The sequence below is a fragment of the Rhamphochromis longiceps genome, linkage group LG14 (genome assembly GCF_057381845.1).
Source record: "Rhamphochromis longiceps isolate RC_006_pf linkage group LG14, R_longiceps_female_GT1.1, whole genome shotgun sequence".
Lineage (NCBI taxonomy): Eukaryota > Metazoa > Chordata > Actinopteri > Cichliformes > Cichlidae > Rhamphochromis > Rhamphochromis longiceps.
The window spans coordinates 20,313,586-20,330,774 of record NC_140570.1 but is presented as its reverse complement, the minus strand read 5'-3'; the positions used below and the strand labels follow the sequence as shown (position 1 = coordinate 20,330,774).

The window sequence follows — 17,189 nt, the reverse complement described above, 5'->3', positions numbered from 1 at the left end:
ATCAATATATTAAAACAGTAACTACATATTAACCTAGATGTGATTTTGGCCAATGCAGAGGACATAAATGGCTGTCTTTTCCTGGTTGTAAAAGGGTTCATTGAATGACGAAAGCTTCTACCTGGCTGTAAGTTATAAATGCACGTTAACAATAAATGATCCATATCAATCCATAATATTTCCATCTCATTGACCCTTCGTTAGATTAAATGCTGCATGAAATTGCCCAAAGTAACAGACTGAATACAGAAACATCTTTTAACATGAGCGCATTTCATTTTGTGTTTTTAGATAATCTGCTGATCTATTAAACTGTTTAAAGAAAGAAAGATTTGCTTTTAAAAATTTGTGATATTTTAACGTAACTTGTTTCAATCAAAAAACTAAGAATTGTTTGGACAACTGGACAAATATGCCCTCACCAGCCACCTCATTGGGTAAACCTGGTCAGTTGCTTGTTACTGCAAATAACTAGTCGATCACATCAGCAACTCAGTGCATTTAGACAAGCATACATGGTCAAGACGACCAGCTGAAGTTCAAACCAAGCAGCAGAATGGGGAATAAAGATCCTTTTGGTGCCGGACAGGTTAGTCTAAGTGTTTCAGAAACTGCTGACCTGCTGGGATTTTCCCAAACAACCCTCTCTATGGTTTACAGAGAACGGTCTGCCTTGTTGATGGCAGAGGTCAGAGGAGAATAACAAGACAGCTTCCAGCTGTAACTCAAATAACCACTTGTTAAAACCAAGGTCTGCAGAAGAGCATCTGTGAACAAGCAACAACCTTGACCACAGCAGGTGCCACTCCTGTCAGCTATGAACAGAAAACTGGGGATACATTTTGCGCAGGCTCACCAAAGTTCAACAACAGAAGGTTGGAAAAACTGTTCCCTCACAAACAACATGAAAGCATATATCCATCTTGCCTTGTATAAGGAGTTCAGGCTGGTGGTCTAATGGTGTGGAGGATATTTTCTTGGCACATTTTTGGCCCCTTAGTACAAAATGAGAATTGTTTAAAGAAGCACTGCAAACCTGAGTATTGTTGCTGACCAAGTCCATCCCTTTATGACCAGTGTACCAATCGTCTAACAGCTGTTTCAAGTAGGCTAACACACCATGTCACAAGCTCAAATCATCTCAATCTGCCTTCTTGAACATAACAATGAGTTCACTGTACTCAAATGCCGTCCATAGTCACCAGATTTCAATCCAATAGAGAACCTTTGGGATGTGGTGGATGCGCAGCTGACAACTTTGCAGCAACTGTGTGACACTGTCATGTCATGTGGACCAAAATCTCTGAGGAATGTTTCCAGCACCTTGTTGAATCTAAGCCATGAAGCCTTCATTAGCCAAAAATAAATATGAGTGACACTGATTTCAAAATGATGTATACTGAAAAGCACTATATTCTCTAGCTGCCCATCAACTGTCCTACTCTAAAGTAACCTGTAAGTAGCACATACATATACTGTATACACTCCCACTCATGACCCATCAATGTAAAAGTCGGCGTCAGGGTTTTGTGAGACCTTCAGTGAGGCAGGTATGGGGATTTTTTGCAGTTAGAGGTGACTGAGAATACTCTTAACATCCCCCATAACTGCAGTGTTTAATAAAGATGCTGTGTGCATCAAATTCAATTTAGTGGCCAGGCTCCTTCACACATCTTATGCTAAAAGAGACATGCACACAGACACACAGACACAAACACACACATCTCCTGCCAACAGAGTCGCTGTGAAGGTCATTGTGCATTGTCGGGTGAATTCCATCGGCTATTCACCAGAGTAACAGTGGGCAAATTCACGACTGTTCTAGACAAAACAATCAACAACATGCCACACACACTACACTGGCACACACACCAACACACAAACACAGCACAGCTCCTTTCTTTCATGTGCTGTGCCTTTGAAGATAAGGAGGGAGTGGTTCATTACAATCAGGGCAAAATTTCTTCACTTGATTTCACCTTCTATCACTCAGTGGCAACCCCAGAGGATGGCGAGAGGAGGGGAATGGTGACAGAGAGATAGAGAGATGGGGCGGGGGTTACAAAATGAAAAAGAAGATGTCAAATAAGGGCAAATGTGAAAATTATGAATAACAAAAATGGAAAGAGGAAGAGATATGGCGTAAACATCCCCAACTGTGAGATAACAATATCAAGAGGAGTTTAAATTGTTTGTCTTTTGGCTGCATCCCCCTCCACTACAACCATTAACCTTCTCGGTGGTCTTCCTATTTCCTTCTGCCTTAAAATAAGGCAGAAGATAAAAGGGGAGGGTTGTGTCAGGAAGGGCATCCGGCATAGGATCTCCGCCAAATCAAACATACCTTCAAGCACATGTGAGGATGTCAGATTCACCCCAGTAATGAAGCATGTATACCAATACACACACACCCTGTCTGATATGTATCCAGTCTAAAGATGCAAAGATGCTTTCACTAATTAAACTTAAGATTCAATGCCATCCGTTGATGCAGTTAATGTCAATTTAAAGAGTTCAAGTTCACCCCAAAATCAAGCATCTGCAAAACACTTGTGTAGCCTGAAATTTCACAGGCTCAGCTAAATTTGCCCAGTTCTAACCAATTCTTTAAATCCACAAAACAGAGACACTTCCTCAGCGTCCACACCCACTCTCGAACCTATGGATTTAAAGCTAGATAGGCAGACACTGCATTGCCTTTGTCAGGCCTCTTTAATTTAAGCCACATAAGGCGAATAAAAGAGAGCCGAAATGACTCCATGTTTGTTAGCAGATGTGCTGAGACACAGACAGAACACTTAAGGGGCTGTATGTGCCGCACTGGGAGAGAAATTATTAGCATCCAACAGTCTAGCAGAGATGCTGTGGGCTGAGTGCACACTGAGGGTAGCGGCGCTATTGCCAGTGGGTAACTCACGAGTATTTTTTATTCATTTATTTGTAAATTATGCTTTTATTCTGGAAAAATTTTAACAGGAGGTTCAGGAAAGCAGTGTGTACAGCCTCAGTCAAGGTGTGTGGTTTAAAGGCATGATATGGCATGTCCGAGGCCACAGTGTGTGTGTGTGTGTGTGTGTGTGTGTGTGTGTGTGTGTGTGTGTGTGTGTGTGTGTGTGTGTGTGTGTGTGTGTGTGTGTGGCACAGAGGGAATACGTGGTAATTAAGAGAAATCTGATGCGGAGCTTCACAGTGGGGAAATTGGCTCTTGTGCATCTATTTCAGGAGGACACACACACACAGACAGAAAGCAGTGGACCAGAAACTTCATCACACCCTCATGTGTATACACACATACACACTGCACAGCACGCTTTAGGCGTCCTTTCTCAGCCCATACAGAACCAGTAAGTCAGCGTGGCTCTGGCTGCACGCCTTCCTCGGTATGCTCGGCTTTTTGTCAGCTCTGCCTTCAGTGACCCCTGCACGGACTGATGAAGGTCTTTCTCTGAGACATCATCACAAAAGACGAAATCTTTTGTTGTGCTGTCTGGGGCAGGAGAGTGGAGTAGAGTGGAGTGGAGGGGGGGTTGCGGGTTGTTGTCATATTTCCACAGCGTCCACATTTTAACAAAAACAACCACCTCACTGGCCACAACGCTAAAAGCACTGCTCATATTTGAAGTTATTCCTATTCCTGCTGCACGTCTCTCCCCCTGAATCCCGTTTAGTCGTGCTTTGTGCCTCACGGTAGCCCACCTAGCGCTTTCTAGCTAACGTTATTTGACGTGTGAGGGTCACGCTGCTGCAGCGGCTGGACAGATGCACATTAATAACGTTCACAACTAACCCAGCTAGCCGTCCTTGCTAATGTTGGCTAGCGAGGGTCTTTCCGACCTCCCCTTTAATTTAGCCTTTATTTATTTATTTTTTGTATTTATTTATTTATTTTTACCGGAAGCTTTTTGTCGTGGCTGTCCAACCGTGAGCTTACAACACTGTTATCTGCCTGTCATTGTCTGCACAGCCCTACTAAAAACATAACGGACTCACCTTCCTCGGCGGCGGCTGCATGTTGAAGTATTGACATGAATGGTATTTCCCTTGTGAGATGTATTGTAATTCCGAGAGGATATCCAAATCAGTGTGTGGCACTAATATTTCTATGTTTTTCCCCCCCTCTTGCTTCCTGAAACAAACACTAACAAAAAGAAAGAAAAAAGCCTCCCCTCCGAACCACAGGGAGGAAAGACGGGAGTTAAATTTGTACTCCGGCGGCCATGACTGATGATAAATGGCTAGTTTATATGCAGAGCAGAAACTGGAGCTGCGAGGAGAGACCGGACACGCTTGTGTCGGCTGCTGCCACTACGACAGGACTGGTGTGTTACTGTACTCTTGTGAGCAGGAGAGGGGGAGGCAAACAGGCGGAGAAGAAAAAGCAGAGGGAAGGGATGAGGAAGATATTAACGGGGAACCCCATCAGCAACTCAGCTCAAGGGCTCCACCGTGCGGGGAAGAGCAGGACAGCGCCCGTGCCTCATTAATGAAAGACGGCCATCAGGACGGGAAGAGATAATCTTTTTGTTTGCTCGTTCTCGCCCTGTGCTGGCGGTAAAATATAAGTAAAGTTGTCTTAAAGCATATAAGTCGGAAAAAAAGATTTTTAAATGTTTTATTTATTTATTCATTGTTTTTTTTACAGCCGCTCCAGCTTGCTTATAGGGGGAAGCGCAGGAGGCAGAGTCCCGCAGACCTGCATAGCAACAAGAAACCGCATTCAATCAATGGTGGAGTAGGAATAAAAACGGGATTTTGTTTCAAATAAATAAATAGACAAATTACATATACAAGTTATTTAAAACGTTTTTGCATATGACCTATTATTTCTTGGCTAGGGAGTCCTAAAAAGCGTCTAATCCACACGATTACTCACTATTATTATGTAGATTATGGCGCACGTCAAAAAATCTATAGAAAATCAGGGGGCAGACAGAGTAAAATAGGGTCACTGGGTTCATTGCTCCTGGGGAACGGTGATAAAAGTCTTGTCAAGGGTTGGCATCAGCTGCAGCTGGTATCACAGCACCCGCAAGTATGAATGCATGCATGCAGCCCGTAGCATATGCTTTTATTAGGCGTCATTGCTCGTGGTTAAAAATCGGCCAAATGCAGGAATCTGCTGCATTTCTGGGTCTTCCGTTATAACACAGTTTATATCTCGGGTCATGGACCGCTTTTCATACAAAACAAGACGTCATTTTAAGATAGTGGGGAACTGGGCTGGACATTTTTTACACAATTAATCAATTAATTCAGAAAATAATTTGAAGATTTAATTAAAAAAATCATAAACTTTAGCTTTACATGAAGAACCATTGTTCTTCTGGGATCAGGTTGTAAACGGTTGTAAGTACTTGGACACACATTTGAATCACTTCTTCCAGCCAGCTGTGTTAGCTTTATTTTTCAGGGTGGCCTCTGCAACATGAGACTAGAAATCACCCAAAAATCTTCACCATGAAGCAATATTGCATGTCACTCTGCTCACACCCCTGTCAAACTGTGTAGTTGTCCAGCTTTTGGGAAAGTAAGTAAGCTTCCCATAAAAAAAAAAAGATACAGTGATTAATGGAATAAATAGGTAAAACTAAATAAAAGCAAGTCTACGCAGGTCGGTCTTATGCTTCCTTTTTAATGCCATCAACAGTGTCCACAGATCTTAGTCCACTGGAAGCCAGTTCCACAACTTGGGAGCCACAACTTTAAAGCAAAGTCTCCTTTTGTACTTTTGTACCTAGACCTACTGTAGATACCACCAACAACCACTAATCAGCTGACCTCAGAGACCCAGTAGTCATGTATAGATGTATTAATTCACCAGGAAGCATATAGCCAAGGATCACAGAAATCTTAAATTGAACCTTAAAGTTTATGTGGAACAAGTCTAAATGGGATAAAATCAGCGTCACATGTGGGCTTTTATAGGACCTGGTGAGAAGCTTTGTATTCTGGACCTGCTGGAAGCAACACAGAGATGATTTACTCAGGCGAATGAATAATGAATAATGGGTGATCGAGGACGCGATGACACAAAAGCGTGTATAGTCATTTCCATTTCACACTGAGACACGGTACATTTTTAAAGAGCAATGTTCTGCAGATGATTAAAAAAAACAAGTTTTAACAAGACATGCTCATCAAAACTGAACCCTCCTCTAAAAGGAACACCAGGATCTCTCATGGAGTACTGAAGATTAATAGAGTTAATGTTGTTAGGGGCACACATAAGAGTGTCAGGGTTTTTTGTGTGTGTGACAACTGATTGTTCTGAAGAACAGATGGTTTTATTTGTTTACATTCTGGGGTTTGAATGGCATGTATGAGATGTGTGCAATAGAATAAAATATAAAGGTGTTACCCAAGCTTTAGGTAACACCACGAGATAAGGCGGCAGAAGATACCGCCTTATCTCAGAAGATACCCAGATCAACCATGTCAGAGGCAGCAGACAGACCTATCAGAACTTCACCTCCATCTCCATGTTTTAAAATATAATTTGAAACTCTACAAACAGCTGTTTCAGTAGAGTGAATCAAACTGAATTTATCCAAATTGTTTTTCAGCAGTTGACTACCTTCAGCAGTCCTAGAAGTGTAGTGCTAAAAGGCCTTTTTGAAGGGCCAGCATTGGGCTTTTGAAAAAGAGGGTGGATAACAGCCTGTTTAAATTGTGAAGGGGACACAGCCAGAGGTTAAAGAGTTGTTAACTATCCCGAGAACAACACAGCCCAGAGGTGTAAATGACCTGTTTGAACAGCTTCACCATGTGAGGTTGGTAAAATGTCAAGTGGGCAAGAAGAGGGTTTGCTGACGAGATCATATCAAAGACATCGGCCCAAAGGACGGGTCATATTTGCTCTGATATGATAGATCTTATTAACCAAGAAAGAAGGAAAGTTTTCACACTCTTCAAGCAGGAGAAACAGGATAAATGGCGTCTCTGAACTTTTGGGTTCCCTTTGCTGTTATGAATTAAGCTTGAGTGAAGCGCGAGAACATCCCGCTGGCTTGGAAGACAGAGGAAAAGACAAACTAGCTCAGAGGAATTGAGCGTTTTACTTCTTGCCTCCTACGTGTTATGTTCAAGGTTAAGGTACAGGTAATCATTCATTTACAAAGTTTCTGGAGCAGGTGAGGCATTAAGCACACTTCCTCACCTATCACACTCGTATATTTCTACACACTCTCACACACATTCGCGCACTCGGAGGAATCGCATTCATGTTCACACCTAAGCTTTTGACAGCGGAACAGAGGAAAATGGCTGCCACCCACTTATGAATCGTAATTTTTGTGTTAGGATCCTGCAAGGATTGTTTTCATCTGTGATTTATTTTATAATTTGGCTTCTGCACATACATTCCTTTGGCCTTACCGAGGTAAGAGATTGTTATGTGTCTGTGCCCATAAAACAAGAAAACAAGAAATCGGTGTGTTAACAGGGGAATTTTATTCTACTGAGTGGCTCCCACTGGTGTTTAAGTGTGCATACAGTGTGCTGGCCCCCCTGTGGTGTACCGCCTAAATCTTAAACTAAAGTTAAGATTAGAACAAAGCTCAGCAGCGTGCATTTCATCACAGCCCACAGCCCTTGTTGTTAATGCAAAATCCAAAAAATCGTTAGTTTCACAGGTTAACAACCATTATTGTGGCGTGTGAGAGAAATACGTTTTATGCCCTTTGCTACATGATCATTATTAGTTAATTGTTACATATTTATAATAATTAATTCAGGAAAGTGACAAAGGAGTGGGCACTTTTGTTTGCACACTGGCAGCTTCATTGAAAATGATTGAAGAAATATAGGCATACACACCTTTTTTAATAGCATGGCCCAACTAACTGAAGCAGCTCTGTATATTTGATTTGGCAGATTTTCACACCAGATAAATGTCCTGACACAACCCTGAAAGGGATTTTTGTGTCCTCCTGGTACTGAGACAGTGATCGTTCACTTGTTAGGCAAATGTGTAAACCCAGACACTATGGAGCCACTAACAAGTAGCCTAACCAAAACTTCAGAAAACAATAGCACGGGAAAGAAAAAAGCAATAATTTCGAGTGAATAAGTTCAACTACACGTCAGATCAACGTAACCCAGAACTATTGTACTCAGCCTCAGTATGGCCAACTTCCCATGTGCATTTCTGGCTATTTTTCCTCCACAGTTTTTGAATTTACCAGTAAAAGAATAACAGTCACATTATCAAGGACCCACAATTATCATCAAACTCATAGAGGGTGATTGCTGATACTATCAAAACTGACCCGAGGGAATTTTCAAATAAGTTCAAATGATTTGTTTCTATTGGCTGGAACTCCATATAAAACACTGGGGCATGACCAAAAGGTACTTAACACGTAGTGGACCAGCACAAGCACGTACGCCAGCAACAATGTCTGTCATTTAAGTAGGTTATGTTGTGGTCTCTGCAAAGATTCCACACAGGAGTCTAAATCAGGCCTTAGGTGTGAGGGCAAATCTGATTGAGGCTTGTGCCACCTCATACCCTCCCTCTGGACACACCTCTGATGTCTTCTCCTAAGGAATTTGGGGGGTGGGGTGGGGGTGGCATGTTAAGCAAAATGCCCATTTAGTTGTTGGTGAACTAAATACTTTTAGTTCACCTTATATCTTATATCTATAAATAAAGATGATTATTATTATTATTACTGTTGTCATCAGTTTACAGGCTTACATTTTTACAAATTTCTTACTCTAATAATAAAAGATGATTTAAGGCCTTTTTTCATGCTAAAAAAAACTGTCTTCTTATTTTAATAATACTAAGAGTAATTCAAATATATATCTTTCTAGGTTTACCAAAGTGAGAAACATAAATATTTAACCAGTTCGAGGTGTCTGTTGGTTTTACTGAATATATGCAACATATTAGCCTCAGGCCCCAGATGCTTGCTCACTGTGGACACGCCGCAACTCGTCAAACAGTCATACGTCTTCACAACTTTTTCACTGCCTCCAGTCTCCCAGGAACACATTCAACCACAAACAACAATGTGAGGATACTTTGGACAGGATAGTCAGGATAATAGCACCCATACAGTGTGACTTACTTCATAAGCTATATGTTTTTTAGGGTTTGGGGTTTGTTTGGGGGGGGGGATATTTGTGAACGGCTGTTTTACCAGAAAATAGCAGAAAGGAATTTATTGCCGAAGAGGTAAGTTCTTCTCAACTTGGTATGGCATGCACAAAAACTTAGGAACTACAAATATGGACGCTCGGGTCTGTTATCGATTAAATTTAACACAGGGCTGTTTAGAAGAGTAAAGGAGAGAAGAACGAAAGGTTCAGAGAGAGCAAAACAACATCAGAAAGAGGAAGGGGGTGGAAGGTCTGCTGCAGGTTAACTCCTCGGTGAGCTGAGAATTTAATAAGGTTGCATGTTGTTTCTTCAGGCTCTTTCTGTCCATTGTATTGCATGGCTGAACTTGGGCTTGTCAAATAAACAGAAAAATGGCCTGAGTTTGTGTGAGCCAGCAATGTTCAGCTCACGCCACTGAAACTCTCCAAGCTGAATCTGGTTTGAGTTAAAAAGTTATTCCTCTGTTTCTGCCGCTTGCAGCTGGAGGGTTTTTTAGACAACTTTGTCATGCCCAAACAAAACATGCTTTTTTTTAATCCGCCATGGGCCACAGCTGCACCAGATATTTTCTAAAAAAGTTGTTGGTACATAAGTTGGTGAATCAGTGTCTGAAATAAACTTTGAAACTGCATCGCTGATATGTTATTCAGAGGTGTCCCGGTGTTGTTTAGGCCAGGTGGAGGAACTGTACTGTCTGTTTAAGAGCCACCGCTTACACAGAGATTCATATTTTTGAATGGAAAAAAAAGCTTCAGGAGAGTCTAATTATCAGTTATGGTTTTAAGTAGCTCCTTCTCTTCTTTCACCCACAATTAAAGAAAGCAACAACTAATGTCTGTGAAATGTCCTTGTGCATTTTACAGAAATGAAGTGAGTCAAGCTGGATTATATTAATTTGATTGTGCAATCACAATTGGCTATTTGCCTATACTTGGTATGGCATGATATGCTGGACTGTGCTGTTGAAGCATGCCAAAGCAAATGATTCAGGGCCTCTTTAACTGATGTCATATCCTTCTAATCAAAACCATTTTCTTTGTCCTTTGTGCCTAATAGTTTTTTTCTCGATAGATAGATAGATAGATAGATAGATAGATAGATAGATAGATAGATAGATAGATAGATAGATAGATAGATAGATAGATAGATAGATAGATAGATAGATAGATAGATAGATAGATAGCTAATTCATTCCTTTCTACAATTTTCCCCTCAGGTCTTCTCAGCATCAAGATGGCCAGCGTTGACAACAACAAGACCAACCAAACCAATTTCAGTGCCAGCTACTGTCAGTTCAATGATGATTTTAAATATATCCTCCTCCCTGTCAGCTACACCCTGGTGTTTGTGATTGGCCTAGCGCTGAACGCCACTGCGTTGTATGTGATTGTGTTCCACACCAAGCGCTGGAAGCCCTCGACCATTTATATGTTCAACCTGACAGTGTGTGACACCCTGTACATCTTCACGCTGCCATTCCTCATCTACTACTACGCCGACAAGAACGACTGGCCGTTCAGCGAACCCTTCTGCAAGCTTATACGCTTCCTGTTTTATGCCAATTTATACGGTACAGTTGTGGAAAGCTACAAACTCACACAGCGCAGTACAAAAGCTGAGCTTGACTTATTGTAGAGCAACAGCTTTGCAAGATAATATGCTGCAATACAGTATGCATTATTTGTCAGTGCAGTATGATGCAATAAGGTGTGAAATACAGTGTGTGTGTGTGTGTGTGTGTGTGTGGAGACTTTCAGCTTTAATTCAGATGAGCAGTCTCATGGCTGAGGGAGGGCCGTTCCCTTGATGTATTTTATAGGTTTACATCATAATCTTAGATGTCAGTGCAATTCAGAGAGGCCAATATTGGGCTGAAAAACCCAAATAAACCCGAAATAAATAAGAGAGAAACACAAAGCTTTAGGAGGGCCCAAATGCAGTCGTCAGCTCAGCGAAGCCAAATGAATAACTGAGTGGATGATCACAGAATTATTTCCATTGTTAAGAAAATCAACTTCACATCATCTAACCAAGTCAAAAAAAAATGCCTTAAGTGGTAGGAATATCATTATACACGCAAGAGACGCCTTCATGAACATAAACACTGAGGGTTTACAAACAAGGTGCAAACCACAGGTTACAATTTTTTTGTTTTGTTTTGTTTTTTTATGATCTATTAGTTAATACAAAGAATTACACAGTAATACTAATAATTATTAGTCTATGAAAAAGGCATGCTAAGCATTCATTTTTCCCTCTCTGACAGGTTCCATCCTGTTCCTGTCCTGCATCAGCCTGCATCGGTTCGTTGGTATCTGCTATCCGGTCCGCTCCCTCAACTGGGTCAGCGCCCGCCAGGCCCGGCTGGTGTCTGTGGCAGTGTGGGCCTGTGTGTTATTCTGCCAGGCTCCTATTCTCTACTTTTCAAGAACTAGGTGATTAAATGTTTGTAACTTTATTTCTCTGTCTTCGTTTATTTTGTGAAAGTGTCTCTAATTGCATTTAAGTGTGGACTATCGACTTTTGTGGCACACCAGTTTTGTACTGTGCTTATCTTAGGTGACCCTAATGGGACACACTTAAAAGAACAGCCAAGCTTTTACTCAGGTTGAGTGCCAGACAGGGGGAGTGCCGTTTAAAGATCCGAAACAAATGCAATCTGTTATCTGCTCTGTAAGGGACGTGAACACCGAGCGAATCTGCCACGACACCACCAGTCCAGAGCTTTTCGATGACTTCCTGGTGTACAGCTCAGTCGTATCAGTGCTCATGTTCGTCTTACCCTTCATGGTGGTGATGGTTTGCTACGGCCTGATGGTGAGAAAGCTTCTAGATACTGGCTGGGGGTCTGGAGCAAGAACCGAAGAGGAAAGAGGAGGCTTAACAGCCCAGAGGTCCAAACAGAAGTCAGTAAAGATGATCATCATCGTGCTGGCAGCGTTCATGCTGTGTTTCCTCCCTTTCCACCTCACCAGGAGTCTTTACTACTTTTTTAGATACATGAGGCAGGTGAATCCAGCACAGGTGAGGACAAGCACTTCTTTAATAATAAACATGTTATGATGACTCTAAAAGATCGCTGAATGACATTTGCATCCATTCACCAGATCAGCTGCAGCTTGGTGGAAGCCTCCAGTGTGGCCTACAAGATTACACGACCTTTGGCCAGTGCCAACAGCTGCGTGGACCCCATCCTTTACTTCCTGGCAGGGCAGGATGCCCGCAGCAATCTCACTAAGAAGCGCAAACTGCCGCCACCAAAAGCAAACAGTGGAATCCAAAACTTGACAGCACAACACTAACACCATGTGACTGTTTGCCACCTGGGCTTGTGTAAGAGTAACAGACTGTTAAAGACTCGCATGTTTATCTACCACTCTCTTCCACACTGTGTTTTTCGTCCTGTCTCCCTCCCCTCACCCCCAACTGGTCGGGGCAGATAGCCGCCCCTCCCAGAGCCTGGCGCTGCTCTGAGGTTTTCTTCCTGTTAAAAGGAAGTTTTTTCTTCCCATGTGGGTCATTTTATTGTTGTTGTTGTTTTGTGTGTTTTAATGTAGAGTTTTTACCTTAAAATATAAAGCACTTCGAGGCAACTGTTGTTTTAGTTCAATATAAATAATATTCACTTAAGTTGAATTGAATTAAACATGATTGCAGGAAGGTTAATGACTCTCAGGACCACCACCAAAGTGACAGCACCAGTGGGACTTCCCATTAGTTTTTTTGAACAGAAGAACCTAAAAAGAAGTACTCAAAGCTACTGCCACCTGGATGGTTCAAAACCTACATAGACACACAGTATTGCATGACAGATGAGATCTCTTCAAGAGAGCACTTTTCAATCTTAAATTTGCACCAGTCGTTAGTTTAGCAGGTGCAACACTTCTGAGATGTTAATTTTACTTCAAGACAGATATTTTGTTATAGATACTATTTTTTGTTTTCTTTTTGCTAAGAATCCTAGTGAGAGCAAATTAAAGGGAAAAACCTGAAGTTTCGTTTTATTGTTAAAATACTGCAAATCAGGACAAAGGAGATTTATGATGACTGAAGATTAGAAATAAATGTCTATATTGTATTTGATTTCTGACTTAATGCATTAAATGCCTTTGGATGTATAGGGTATAAAGATAGTGTATTTATGAAAATAGAAAACTACGTGGCGTATCACAGCTGTGTGCTTAGAGAATTGATTTTATGAGTAATTTCCAGCACCTGATGTTTGTATAAGAACTAATAGGTTTTCTACTGTGAGCGTTGTTCTGACATGAAAGACAGGAATGCGTGTGTTCCCTGCAAGGGTCAACCTCACTGCAAATTTAAGGCTTGTTCTCGATGTCCCGGAGAAAAACACATGTCACAAATGTGAAGGATGTAAAAATCATGTAGTAAAGAAGAAGACATTTTTAAAATGTGGTAACTGGCAACCTATCGAGGATTAACCCCACCTTTCGGCCTATGGCAGCTGGGATAGGGCAAGATGGATGGATGGATGGATGGATGGATGTTTTTCTTCTAATTTAAATCCATGTGTGTCCATAATTTTTTTAAATCAAGGAGCCATAGGAAAAGAAGGGAATTTATAGTAACGTACAACAGTACAGACTCAAGTATCCCTTTAATCTACAGTGAACCACTAGGGGGTGACAACCCCCCACAAGTTCATCATGGTTCAAGCAATCCCATCAAATATTTTGCCATTTTATAATCTAGCCTCACACAAATCTCAAGTCTCACATACTCACCAACTCCAGACACCACAAAGCCACACAGCAGTGCAACACCAAACCAGATAGCATTTAAAATACCTCTTTATTTTAAAAGTAAAAACATCATACAGGGAAAAAACTGCAATATTATATAAATGCATGCAAGCTGATGAGATGAATATTTAAATCCTTCCCTCTTTTCAGCAACACTTCAGCTTGAATACGTTTCATGATAACTGTAGTCTGAGTGAGAAAGTTACTAAAAACAAATCAAAAGAAAACATGTAACGCAGTCAATAAATACCCTTCCCTCCAGACATACTGTCATATTCCTTGTCACAACATAATAAGAAAATATGAAAATGAGCAGTTAAAAAAAGCCTCTATCATTATAGTACACGCTTGAAAACCCAGGAGGATGTAAACTAAAGCCAACTGAGCTCGCATGACTGAGGCATTTAAACCGCTAATTCTCTGCAGCCACTGGTGGGTTTATTGAATTAAACTATAAAATAAAAAAAATAAATAAATATGTGCGTGTGTGTCTGTGTGTTTATAGAAGTGGTTTCTTTGAATTTTGAAGATTGCATAGCTATAGAGTGTTTTCATGAATAGAAGAGGAAACTGTAACAGCTGAAGGAAAAAGCACTGAGATGTTGCACCCAAATGATAGAAAAATAACAAATATCATGTTAAACTTATGCTGCACTTCAGCCTTCGGGCTTATGCATGGTAGTGTGGTAGCATTTGCTGGGTTTTTTTCTAACTTTTTCCTTTTTTTAAAATGATAAACCACAAATGTCACTCGCTGGTGCAGTGCAGTTGTCTTTCCCATTATAAGGGATCTAACGTATCACCTCATGCATACTTTAAAATTACAAAACGCCATGTTTGTCTAAACCCACCCATATTTACATATGTACATGTTTATTTACATGTTTTCTTCTACAAAAGCGAGACCCACCCCTGTAACTACTCTTTCACTCTAATGACGACAGCAGCTGGGAATGAGCCAATGGGCTGCGGCGTCATTAAAAATGCTCCGATATAGCCTGAGGTGCCCCTCTTAAAGAAAAATCGGTACATCCCGAAAATGTAAATCTCGCCATTTTTATTTGGTTTTATTTTTTACTCTAAAAGGTTTTAACTGAGTGAGCAAGTGAGGTCTGAAACCTCCTCAGTTTTGGTGTCAGCAAAATTACTTATATTTAATTATTTAAACATATAACATTAAAATAAAATTAAAACATACCTTTTTTTAAATAATGAAGTGTCAAATGATCCAGATTTCTTATTTTTATTTGGCTTATTAGCCAACTGTGGTGCTAAAAAACTCATATGCTCATTGATGTTGCAAACCACAGGCTGATAGGCGGAGATTTTCTGTTTTTTATGGTGCATTCTTATAAATTATTATTATTTTTGTTGTTTTGTTTTTTCTTTTTTTTAAATGGAAGCACTCCTTTTTAAAAAAAAAAAAAAGTCCGGGAGTGCATTTGTGTATAATACACGCCTCCCTCTTTCTAGTGTCAGTTATTGTTAACCGCTCTGTCCTTGCATGTCTCGCGACCCGTTTCTGTTCGGATGTAGCTGTGATGCCTCTGATGCGGCATCCGATACGTCTAAAATACAATAACCTGCCTATGTAATAATAAATACAGTTATATTCCTATTATTGCATTATTAGAAACAACTACTTCCAGCAGCAGGTGGTTGTGGTTTATCGGTGTCAGTCAACTAAATAAAACACCCTTGGTGTCAGCGGGTCAAGCCGTCGCCGGTGAATGAGGTCATCTTCAGCGAGGTAGCAATATCGTCCCTTCACCTGCAAACATGAATGAAAAACAAAATTAATTATGATATTTTTGTCATTTTAAATAAATCTCAATTTGATTTGACTAAATCTAACCAATTGTCAAGACTACATCAGTCGCTGGTCAGTACAGTCTTCAAGTGCTGGCAGTGCACAGAGGAAATGAAACAGAAAGAAACAGCATGGATAGAAAGAGAGGCCAAAACTTCTTGCTGTGTTTGGAGTTCCTACCTCCGGATGCCAGATGAGGAAGACAAGGAGAAGGACTTCCCACCGAAGAAGGAGTTCCTTTGCTCCTGGGATGCTCTCTTGGTCTCCACTGTGCATGGCTTCTGCTCCGGGATCTGAGCAACTTGAAATCTGTGAATCAACATATAACATAACCATTATTACATTCAGAAAACAACCCTATTATGACATTGCCTTGTCTGCGCGTTAGTACCTGTGTCCTCCTGTGTGTTATGTAAATGTTAGTGAACACAGTACAAAGGTGCACACAGGTGTTCTCAAATTTAAACAGCAGAATTGTCACACCATCTCCTCCTTTACTAAATCCCTGATTCTTCTCTGTAGTCTTCCTCTTTTCCTCCTGCCATATATCCACTATCACTCCTGTGCACATGTTCAAACCGTCTCAGCCTTGACTCTCTGACTTTGTCTCCAGTTAATTCAATTTTTACTTGGGATCAACTGAGCTAGGCTCCCCCTCACCTTCCTCAACCCAAACCACAAACACCCAGAACTGGATAAATTGTGAATGTAGGAAAGCCTCTGAAGTTACACTGGAACATCTCTCCAGCAAAAAATGGAATAACACAGTGAGAACATTTTGGGATGAATTCAAAGGTGCCTTCTTTTTTAGTCCATTGTAATTCAAAAAACCACAGACATCCCATTGTTAAGGAGTCTAATGTAAGTGCAGTTGGATTTTCTGAGCACTGCCCTTCTCTTCTCCTCTGTCCTCATAAATTCTCCTTGATACCTTCCCTTCACCTCTTGATGCGTTCCATGCAGGTCAAAGAAAAGTAGTTAGAAAAAGGAGGTAGGGGTTCATTTTTTTGGACTAATCAACTGCATAATTAGTCTTCGTGCCTTTTTAAGTGTATTTAAGTGTGTTTCTCTTGTGCATCGTCATGGTTACTTTCTGTGATTTTCCAGCCCACCTTCATTGTTTTCACCCACTGCTGATTGAATCCCTGTGCTCTGCGTCCTGTTGTGCAATCAGTCCCCTGTGTGTACCTATAGTCCTGCCTTTTCCTGTGTCCTCAGTCAAGATATCTTCCGTGTTAACTTGTCCTGTTGTTTGAACTTTGTTTTCTGACAATAAAGGCTCCTCTTTCACAACCCTGCCTGCCTCTGAGTCCTCTCCACCTCCTTCACGCCACTCGATTACACCGACCCTGGAAAATCGCCGCTGTGATGTAACAAGTGAGAGCTCATTTATTTTTGCTGGTGCAACTGTATAGGTGGTGGTATACAATTCAAATCCATGACCTCAGTAAAAACCAGCAATACTATTATTGTCAGTGATGCTGGGTACTTTCAGTAACAGCAAACAAAA

General features: G+C 41.0%; 3 protein-coding genes across 8 annotated transcripts in view; 1 reads left to right on the top strand and 2 right to left on the bottom strand.

Moving 5' to 3' along the window:
• fchsd2 (FCH and double SH3 domains 2) overlaps positions 1–4,332 on the bottom strand; it is an 88,537-nt gene extending 84,205 nt beyond the window's left edge. For both annotated transcript variants that reach the window (XM_085379344.1, XM_085379345.1), the window contains exon 1: positions 3,991–4,332. In XM_085379344.1, the coding sequence (XP_085235470.1) occupies positions 3,991–4,011 (21 nt within the window). In that variant the 5' untranslated portion in view covers positions 4,012–4,332. The remainder of the gene's footprint in view (positions 1–3,990) is intronic.
• Positions 4,333–8,974: 4,642 nt separating this feature from the next.
• Positions 8,975–17,082, top strand: p2ry2.1 (purinergic receptor P2Y2, tandem duplicate 1). 2 transcript variants are annotated; one of them, XM_085429261.1, is made up of 6 exons: positions 8,975–9,181; positions 10,323–10,676; positions 11,373–11,541; positions 11,785–12,130; positions 12,214–12,439; positions 16,958–17,082. In XM_085429261.1, the coding sequence occupies exons 2-5, from the start codon at positions 10,340–10,342 to the stop codon at positions 12,406–12,408; spliced, it is 1,047 nt and encodes a 348-aa protein (XP_085285387.1). In that variant the 5' UTR covers positions 8,975–9,181; positions 10,323–10,339; the 3' UTR covers positions 12,409–12,439; positions 16,958–17,082. The 2 variants fall into 2 exon arrangements, with proteins under 2 accessions (XP_085285387.1, XP_085285386.1); XM_085429260.1 differs by lacking the exon at positions 16,958–17,082 and having other exon boundaries at positions 12,214–12,988.
• The window catches only part of relt (RELT TNF receptor), a 33,330-nt gene continuing 29,264 nt past the window's right edge, over positions 13,124–17,189 (bottom strand). For 2 of the 4 annotated variants that reach the window (XM_085429258.1, XM_085429256.1), the window contains exons 10-11: positions 15,860–15,988; positions 13,124–15,640 (exon numbers count right to left, since the gene is read on the bottom strand). In XM_085429258.1, the coding sequence (XP_085285384.1) occupies positions 15,637–15,640; positions 15,860–15,988 (133 nt within the window). In that variant the 3' untranslated portion in view covers positions 13,124–15,636. Of the gene's footprint in view, positions 15,641–15,855; positions 15,989–17,189 lie in introns of those variants that run through there. The other 2 variants (XM_085429259.1, XM_085429257.1) reach the window with 1 other exon arrangement.

Coding starts and splice junctions, on each gene's coding strand:
- p2ry2.1 (XM_085429261.1), top strand. CDS start 10,340: ATGGCCAGCGTTGACAACAACAAGACCAACCAAACCAATTTCAGTGCC. Junction 10,677..11,372: donor GTTTTATGCCAATTTATACG/GTACAGTTGTGG, acceptor CCTCTCTGACAG/GTTCCATCCTGTTCCTGTCC. Junction 12,131..12,213: donor GGCAGGTGAATCCAGCACAG/GTGAGGACAAGC, acceptor TCCATTCACCAG/ATCAGCTGCAGCTTGGTGGA.